Genomic DNA, 10,067 nt, shown 5'->3' on the forward strand with positions numbered 1-10,067 from the left:
GTAGTGCCTGTGTTCTGGTGGATGAGGCTGCATCTTGTCTTTCTGGTGGGCAGGTCCACGTCTGGTGGTGTGTTTTGGGGGTGTCTGTGGTCTTATGATTTTAGGCAGCCTCTCTGCTAATGGATAGTGTTGTGTTCCTGTCTTGCTAGTTGCTTGGCATAGGGTGTCCAGCACTGTAGCTTGCTGGTCGTTGAGTGAAGCTGGGTCTTGGCGTTGAGACGGAGATCTCTGGGAGATTTTCACCGTTTGATATTACGTGGAGCTGGGAGGTCTCTTGTGGACCAGTGTCCTGAACTTGGCTCTCCCACCTCAGGGGCACAGCACTTTCTCCTGGATGGAGCACCGAGACCCTGTCATCCACACGGCTCAGAATAAAAGGGAGAAAAAAGAGAAAGAAAGAAAGAAGAAGATAAAATAAAGTTATTAAAATAAAAAAGAATTATTAAAAAAGAATTTTTTTAGTAATAAAAGAAAGAAAGAAAAGAGCAACCAAACCAAAAAACAAATCCACCAATGATAACAAGTGCTAAAAAGTACACTAAGAAAAAACGGACAGAGAGAACCCTAGGACAAATGGTAAAAGCAAAGCTATACAGATAAAATAACACACAGAAGCATACACATACACCCTCACAAAAGAGAAAAAGGGAAAATACATATATATTGTTGCTCCCAAAGTCCACCTCCTCTATTTGGGATGTTTCGTTGTCTATTCAGGTATACCACAGATGCAGGTACATCAAGTTGATAGTGGAGATTTAATCCGCTGCTTCTGAGGCTGCTGGGAGAGATTTCCCTTTCTCTTCTTCGTTCGCACAGCTCTTGGGATTCACCTTTGGATTTGGACCTGCCTCTGTGTGTAGGTCACCTGAGGGCATCTGTTCTTCGCTCAGACAGGACGGGGTTAAAGGAGCAGCTGATTCGGGGGCTCTGGCTCACTCAGGCCGGGTGGTGGGAGGGGTACTGATGCGGGGCGAGCCTGCGGTGGCAGAGGCCGGCGTGACGTTGCACCAGCCTGAGGCGCGCTGTGCGTTCTCCCGGGGAAGTCGTCCCTGGATCCTGGGACCCTGGCAGTGGCGGGCTGCCCAGGCTCCCTGGAAGAGGGGTGTGGATAGTGACCTGTGCTGGCACACAGGCTTCTTGGTGGCGGCAGCAGCAGCCTTAGTGTCTCATGCCCGTCTCTGGAGTCCGCCCTGTTAGCCGTGGCTCGCGCCCGTCTCTGGAGCTCCTTTAAGCAGTGCTCTGAATCCCCTCTCCTCGTGCACCAGGAAACAAAGAGGGAAGAAAAAGTCTCTTGCCTCTTTGGCAGCTCCATACTTTTTCCCGGACTCCGTCCTGGCTAGCCCTAGCCGTGGCGCACTAACCCCCTGCAGGCTGTGTTCACACCGCCAACCCCAGTCCTCTCCCTGTGTTCCGACCGAAGCCTAAGCTTCAGCTCCCAGCCCCCACCCGCCCCGGTGGGTGAGCAGACAAGCCTCTCGGGCTGGTGAGTGCCGGTCGGCACCGATCCTCTGTGTGGGAATCTCTCTGCTTTGCCCTCCGCACCCCTGTTGCTGCGCTCTCTCCCGCGGCTCCAAAGTTTCCCCCCTCCGCCACCCACAATCTCCACCCGCGAAGGGGCTTCCTAGTGTGTGGAAACCTTTCCTCCTTCACAGCTCCCTCCCACTGGTGCAGGTCCCGTCCCTATTCTTTTGTCTGTGTTTTTTCTTTCTTCTTTTGCCCTACCCAGGTATGTGGGGGGTTTCTTGCCTTTTGGGAGGTCTGAGGACTTCTGCCAGCGTTCAGTAGATGTTCTGTAGGAGTTATGCCACATGTAGATGTATTTCTGATATATTTGTGGGGAGGAAGGTGATCTCCGCGTTTTACTCTTCTGCCATCTTAAAGCTCAGCCTGATAAGCTTTTTTCAGAGAGTGAAAAGAGTGAAGGAAAGTTCGAATTTTGTACGACTTTGGAAATGGTTCTTATTCAATTTGTCATGTTTGTCACAGTAGAAAAAGCAGTTTTTCATTTTAAGCTCAGTTGAAGGCAGGGATTGTTCTTTTTCTTTCTGTTGCTTACCACAGTGTCAGGATACTGCTTTGCAACACACTTAACAGCCAGCAGTGTGATTTTTAGAATACATGGGCCTTGGACTAGTAGGATTTCTTCAGGTGGAAGTGGTAGGGACTGGCTCCAGAGTATTTCAGGCAGGAAAAAGGAGGGCTGAATATATGGTGACAGGAAAGTAAGGGATGAAAACTTGAATGTTATCTTCTATTTTATGTGATATAAAAAACCCCCTACCTATTATTCATATATTCTTGTGCAGTGTTGTTACATAATTAACTAATTTTTAATAATTATCTAAAATAAAACTAAGTTTTTAGAATCTTTGCTACATTGTTGGAGAATGCTTTGTTCAAAAAAATAAAATGATTCTCATACTGCTATAAAATGAACACGTTAAAATTTTAGTTAGTTCATTAATTGAGCAAACCTGTAAGATGTCACAACTATTTCAAAGAAGTCAAAGAAGCTCAAATTTATATGAAGTATAGGAATGTTGAAACGAATTCACAAAAGATGGAAACTTTTTTCTTCCCCTATAGGAAGGGAAGTAAATTGAACCTCTACCAGACAGTGAAATGTTGCAATCATGTAACTTGGGAGAGCATACTTTAGACAATGCAGTTTTCCATTGAAGCACAGACAGTCCCTACAGTCTGTTTGCTTTTGGTCAGAAATAATGTCAAAGAAAGATTGTTCTTAATCACACAATAAAGCTGGTCTCATTAGGCATGGCCTTATTTACATAGTAGCAAGAGTGTTAATTTATCACGTGGGCCTTCTAAGTTTGCTTTCCTTTTTTCTTTTTTGTTTTTTTTTAAGATTTAATTTTATTTATTTTTGGCTGTGTTAGGTCTTCGTTTGCTGCAAGTGGGCTTTCTCTAGTTGTGAATGGGGGCTACTCTTCATTGCGGTGCGCCATCTTCTCATTGCAGTGGTTTCTCTTGTTGCAAAGCACAGGCTCTAGGCACGCAGGCTTCAGTAGTTGTGGCACGCAGGCTTAGTAGTTGTGGCGTACAGGCTTAGTTGCTCTGCGGTATGCAGGATCTTCCCGGACCAGGGTTCGAACCCATGTTCCCTGCATTGGCAGGTGGATTCTTATCCACTGCGCCACCAGGGAAGTCCCTCTAAGTTTGCTTTCAGAAGTTAAGTTTTCATAAATTATCTCAGATTAAACTTTTAAAACCATCTGTTATTTGCTAAGCCAAGAGTAGGAAGCAGCACCCAGGGAACTCTCTCCATATGTTTTATTGTAATTAGTCTTTATTCTCAATCGCAATGGAAGTCTCATTATTTCTCATATTTTTTTTTATGGGAATGGAGGATTTTCTTCCATTACTATTTTGAGTTGGAGGCAAAAATTAAAATATCAGAAACTTAGTGAAAATACAAAGTTAGTGTGGTTTGATATATGTTTTATTTTCAGATTGAAAATATCAGAAGGAAGCATAATTATCTGCCGTTCATTATGGAATTGTTGAAGACTTTAGCAGAACACCAGCAGTTAATACCACTAGTAGAAAAGGTAAGTATTTTACTGGCGAATACTTAAATTAGATTTAGCTTCTCCAAAAAATGTTTTTTGGCTTGAGAAGAGATAAAATTTGTTGAAGCTTTTTATTTTCATTTTTTTGCTCTTACTTACTGTTTTTCATCTAGAGGAACATTAGTTCAATCTAATATTGCAAAATAAAAACAAGGAATTGCATTACTGCTTTAGCTTTCCAGAATCCTTAGTGTCAAGAATTCAGGTTGTGCTATATTAGAATGAAATGTAAAACATTTTTCTTTCCTTAGCTGAAAACAAATTATTAATTTTAGTTATTGAAATAATAGATTTTTTTATTTAACTTAGCAAAAATTTGAATTATCATCAAATTTACTACTAGAATGAAGGAGGAAAAAACATAACCTAGCCTAAGAAATAGGTTTTCTTATTCCTAAGTTATTACTGTTTCCACTGAGGGAAAACTAGCATAGGTTAGTGAAAAATTTGGACCGTTAACTTAAAGACCAGAATACATGGTAGGTTTTTTTTTCTTATTTTTAAGTTCATGAAGCAAAGATACATTTCAACCCAGCTGTTTGATATCATCATAAATTCTAAATAATACAAGATGTGAGTTAAGGTTTTTATATATACATTATTATCTAGATCCTGAACATGTGCTTCAACTTTTAGCATTAAATGTAAAAATTTACATTTAAGAAAATTTAGAAGAAGACGGCTAAGTCTTCTCTTTTCCATATAGGTTTTTCTATTCATGTATCTCAGGGTGTTAAATCATAAAAGTCCAAGATGGGAAACTGATTTTTAAAGTTTTAGATTAACAATTAGGGTCCTGTGATCCTCAGAATTGCCTGGTTAACAGAGTACCTCGATATTATATTCTTTGTATGAAACACTATGAAATATTTCTCTGTTGAAAATATTAAACAAAATGAAATATAGACTGTTATGCTCAATTGTATGATGTATCAGGTATTAAGTATAGATAAATATTATTAGGGGCCAGACAAATGTTATTAGAGAAATTTTAAGTATATATGTTGTGCTTTAAAATTGGCCTGTGAGTAAACTTTTTTGGGCAAATTAAGAAAAGGACCATTCTTACTTGATTTTAATGACAGTATATTTCCATAATTTTTTAAAAAGCATAGATAGAGTATAATAGCTTTTCAGCTTTTACATTAGAACCATAATTCCTTAGTTCACATTATTTTGGACACAGGGTGGCAGTATATGAATGCCTAGTGTTAGTGGAATACCAACTCAGTCTCTTCTTGTATTTGCATTTGTTTTATTGAATATAATACAAAGACATTATATGTCTGTTTTATTGAAAGGGTAGTTACTGACTTGCTTGTTCTTTGACTAATAATATTGTACAAGCAATATTGAGATATATTTCTTTCTGTATAGACACTATACAGAAAGATACTGTATATGCAGTATCTTTTATGTGCCTAGATTCTGAAGGGAATTCAGATTCATTATTTGATTAAAATTTTTGAAATGTTTTGATTATTTATCCAACATTTATCTAGCTGAAACTATATTTGAGGCAGTCTCTTAAAGTCAGTGGATATACACATAATTAAGACACATTTTTCTGTCTTAAGCAAGTTAGTTGGGGAAAGGAATACATGATTATAGTACTGTGCTGCATAGTATTATTCTGATAAGTGCTAGAATAAAGTCATGCTAAAGATTCTGGGGGATCACAGGGTAGCTCCTAAATAGCTTTATGCCACTTAAAATTTCACGTCCACAAATTTTGAATCTGTGGTTAGAATTAAGTGCTTAATTTCTGCCAATAATCAGCTTCCTTAGCACAAATATATTTTTGTTCATCTTATTTTGAAAAAAGAAATCATATATCATATTGAAATATCACTTTCTGCTGGTAAATGGAAATGTTAAAAATTAAAAAAACAATAGATTAAGATTACAGTTATATCCAATATAAAGACTTTAGTAGTGAACATTACTTAATAAGTAATACTTCTAAGAAAAGAATTACATGTAGAATTCAGAAATGGATTATTATGTCAAAAATCCCCCCCTTCCCCCCAATGCCAAGTGAAAGTAGAAAAGATGTGGCTAGTCTAGGCAGTATTGCTACTTGCTAAAGCCATCCAGGATCAGATTTCTGAGTAATTGGAGGCAGGTCCTGACTGCCTGTGATGGTGTGGAAGTATTTGACCTGTGGAAATCTTTTCATTTTACAAAATAACAAAGAGTGAGGACTTTGATTCTCCCAAGAGCATGCGGCTTTAATGAATTAGGTTAAGATATTGCCGTGTAAGTGTTCTTGTTCTATGAAGTTTCTGGTCTTATCTGATCAGTTCATTGAGTATACATTACATAAAGATTGCTCAGGGGCTTCCCTGGTGGCACAGTGGTTGAGAGTCCGCCTGCCGATGCAGGGGACACGGGTTCGTGCCCCGGTCCGGGAAGATCCCACATGCCGCGGAGCGGCTGCGCCCATGAGCCATGGCCGCTGGGCCTGCGCGTCCGGAGCCTGTGCTCCGCAACGGGAGAGGCCACAACAGTGAGAGGCCCGCGTACCACCAAAAAAAAAAAAAGATTGCTCAGGAGGTAACCTAAAAATATAAAGTTATAAAACTTCTTGTGCCATATACCAAATCTGTTCCTTAAAATATAAAATAAAGTCAGCTATATTAAGATTTCATTTGTAAAACTTTTATTCAGATACATTTACAATTCTTTTAAAATTTTATCTCAACCTTTATATGTATTTCTGAATCATTGTCTATCCCAGGTTTTTAATAACCACCAATAACCTACCATAATTTAGAATCACAGATTTTGTTGCTATGGGGGATTCAAAGCACAGTACTGAATTTTGTACAGATTTTACCAAGACATTATAATGCAGTTGGTAATAAATAACTAATCTGCAGAACTTACTTTTTCTATCTCTTAATAGAAATAAGGTAGAAGGATAAAGTTATCTGCAATAATATGTACATTAATACCTATGATTACAGAATTATCTGACTTCAGTCAGCAATTTTTAGTATCTCACTAGCACACTAAATAGAAGGAAAGTATTTCTTAACAGTGAACATTTTTTCCATGCTATTTTGAAATACAGTATTTTTTATTTTTCAACAAAGGCAAAACAGAATACAGGCTTTCAGTTTAAATCTCAGATATGTTACTTAGCTGTTATGTTATTAGCTGTTGCTTTTAGGCAAGTTATTTACTTTATTATAGAATCTATTTGCTCATCTATAAATTGGTAATCACACTTCACATTTTTAAGGATTAAATGAGATAATATTGGTCAAGTTCATAATATGTGCTCAATAAATGGTGGTAATTATTTCTAACTTATTTGGCTTACCCTTAGTTTTATCTGAATTATATAGTTTAATACATGTATGGATACTCTGCATTATATGTCTTTGCTTTTTAAATTATGTTGTAAAATTTATGTCATTAACCAGTAGATTGATTCCTGTTAATCCTAGTAAACTTCCTGTATATTCAGAGATCACTAAGAAAAGAGGTACATATTTTTATTTCCAAATTATATCTAAAATTGAATAGTATTTTTATTATTTGGAAACAGAAGACTTCTTTGAGAAATTGTACATATCAAATTACAAATTATGCTTGTTATTAAAAATGTTTATGCAAGTAATTTTTAAATTTTTATATGGTACGTATAACATATTTCCTCTTAATATATTCTAATCCATTGCACTTAATTTTATCATACGGTTGTACGATAATTCTATTATCATTATAATGCATTATAAAAAAAGATTATAGTTCTCATTAAAGAAGTTTTTTTCTTAATTGCATAATAGCAGAAGTCTAATTTATTTGTTTCTTTCTGATTCAAGTGCCATAGTGGAAAGAACATTATATTCTAGTCTTCTAAAATCTTGCTTCTCAAAGTGTCACCTGAGGACCAGCAGAATTGGCATCACCTGAGAGTTTGCTAGAAATTTAGATCCTCAGGCATTTTACCAGTTCAGCCTGCATTTTAACACAGTCATTGGTCTCTACATTAGAAGCACTGCTATAGAATATGTGTCTGACCTCTATTGAGGTTTTGTTATATATTAGCTGTGTGACTTGGTCAAGTTTGATAACACCTGTAAACTCTGGCTTCCTCATCTGCTAAAAAGTGAAATAGAATTACTGTGTTCAAGCTCTATACTTGTCATGAGGTTCAAGTGAAACTTGTGAAAACATTTTTTTGGTCTTACATGAGCGAAAAAAACCTCACTTATATGTGAGGTTTATCAACACTATGGGTATATAATCCTTAGTTATGTTAAACTCATGTAAACTATTATGTTAAACTCATTTATTCAAATATGCAGAGATTAATATAGGATTTTTCATATACTCAGTTTGTATGAGAAATGGGCACACATGTAAATATATTGTTTTGAAATAGTTATGAATGAGTATGACTTTATAGGATGAGTAATTTTGTATTTTTAAATTGTTACCATTATAATAATACATTTCAACTTCAGGTAAGAAAGAACTGCAAACCAAGTATGATCCTTTTTTATTGAGTGCAAAGCATAACTATATCATTGTCCAGGAGTAGTCTGTTGTGAGTCTTATAAAAGATAATTCTCTGGAAATCTTGCAAACAACGCATCTCAAGCTTTTTAGCTTAAGAATGCCCTCTTAGACACATTTCATTTTAATATGAACTGGAACAGGCTTTTAAGATTTTATAGTATACTATCTTTAATTTCTAGGCAAAAGAAAAACAGAATGCAAAGAAAGCACAGGAAACCAAATGAAGAAGATGCTTTGGGATGTGTACCCATTTCTGCTTCTGCACTTATTTTCAAGGAAACCATTAAGTATAAAGAACTTTGAGCAACATCCTAATCGACTCAGCGCACGTTTGGCAATAGCCCCAGTCTGTCTCGTCTTCAGTGCATGGATTCATAACCTCTCCCTGCCTGCATCATGTGCATGTGGTGCATATTAAATAAAAGTGGTGTTCAGAGCGCTTGCCGAAATCCCATTATATGACATTGGATCTGAGAACTCCTGTTGGTTCTCTGGATAGGTAACTACCGTAATGAACCATAATGAACTACCGTAATGAAAATGGACAAATGATATTCTCTACCTGTAATTGTTATAATTTTCCAATTTTCCAGCTTGGTTAAATGCTTAAAATTTATAAATGTCAGATCTATTAAATGGAGTCTCTTGTTTCTTCTCATCATTAATGAAAAAATCAGTATTTCTGTCTTTGATATCTAAATAATTTGAAGATTTAAAAACTGAATTTTATCTTCTATACCAATTATTTGTAAAAGCTTGATTTTAAAGGAGATCATTTGAAAAGAACAGAAGTATAGTTTCTGGGCTTCCCTGGTGGTCCAGTGGTTAAGAATCTGCCTGCCAATGCAGGGGACATGGGTTTGAGGCCTGGTCTGGGAAGATCCCACACGCTGCGGAGCAACTAAGCCCATGTGTGCCACAACTACTGAGCCTGCCCTCTACAGCCTCCGAGCCACAATTACTGAAGCCCACGTGCCTAGAGCCCGTGCTCCGCAACAAGAGAAGCCACCACAATGAGAAGCCCGCACACCACAACGAAGAGTAGCTAGCACTCAGTGCAAGTAGAGAATGCCCACGCACAGCAACAAAGACCCAACACAGCCAAAAATAAATAAATAAATAAATGTTAAAAAAAAAAGCATAGTTTCTAGTGATTTTCATTGCTACCAGTAGAAAAAGTAAAAAAATCCCAATTTTATTTTAGCAAACTTTTTTTAGTGTTTGGGATTATTTTTGTATTGTAGAATTATTTCAGGAAGGTGTATTATGCATCAAAGCAAAATTTTAGGTTAAGAACAGATTGTAAATCTTAAAGATTTTTGGTGCTACTCTCAGTTTGGCAACATTTTTTCAAGCTGTTAAACTGTATCTTTATAACGAATTGGGGGTTTAGCAATTCAGGCTATCTGCTTTTTTAAAAAAAGGATGATGGTGGTGGTGGAGGATCCTTCTTTGCCAATTTGAACAAAATTAGTACAGCCCAGTAGTTTCCAGGAGCCATTTATCGTTTGCCCGCAATGGAATTGGGAGTTGCTTTGTTTTTTATTTTATAAAATAATATTGTATTCTTGCTCTTAATCTTCTTTTCCAAGTTAAACTTTAAAGGAAATTTTATAAAACTTATGTTTGTAAAGGAAATAATCTTTTTTCTTTACTAGGTACCTTTCTGAAATTGATACGTGACTTTAATATTTTATTATAGAAAAGTTTAAACATGTAGAGAGACTGTGTACGCATCCTCTAGTTTCAAACACGTGAATTTTTTTTTTCCTGTAAAAAGCTTTATTGTTTCCATTTGGTCCAAGGGTTGGGAGAGGGCTCCAGCGTGGTTAAAAAGGTGCCTACTGGGCTTCCCTGGTGGCGCAGTGGTTGAGAGTCCGTCTGCCGATGCAGGGGACACGGGTTCGTGCCCCGGTCCGGGAAGATCCCACATGCCGTGGA

General features: G+C 37.1%; 1 protein-coding gene across 2 annotated transcripts in view; it reads left to right on the forward strand.

Moving 5' to 3' along the window:
- The window catches only part of UCHL5 (ubiquitin C-terminal hydrolase L5), a 47,347-nt gene extending 38,077 nt beyond the window's left edge, over positions 1-9,270 (forward strand). For both annotated transcript variants that reach the window (XM_082834506.1, XM_082834507.1), the window contains exons 10-11: positions 3,474-3,572; positions 8,306-9,270. In XM_082834506.1, the coding sequence (XP_082690632.1) occupies positions 3,474-3,572; positions 8,306-8,350 (144 nt within the window). In that variant the 3' untranslated portion in view covers positions 8,351-9,270. The remainder of the gene's footprint in view (positions 1-3,473; positions 3,573-8,305) is intronic.
- Positions 9,271-10,067: the final 797 nt, after the last annotated feature.

The sequence above is a fragment of the Leucopleurus acutus genome, assembly GCF_964270905.1.
Source record: "Leucopleurus acutus genome assembly, chromosome: 2".
Classification (NCBI taxonomy): domain Eukaryota; kingdom Metazoa; phylum Chordata; class Mammalia; order Artiodactyla; family Delphinidae; genus Leucopleurus; species Leucopleurus acutus.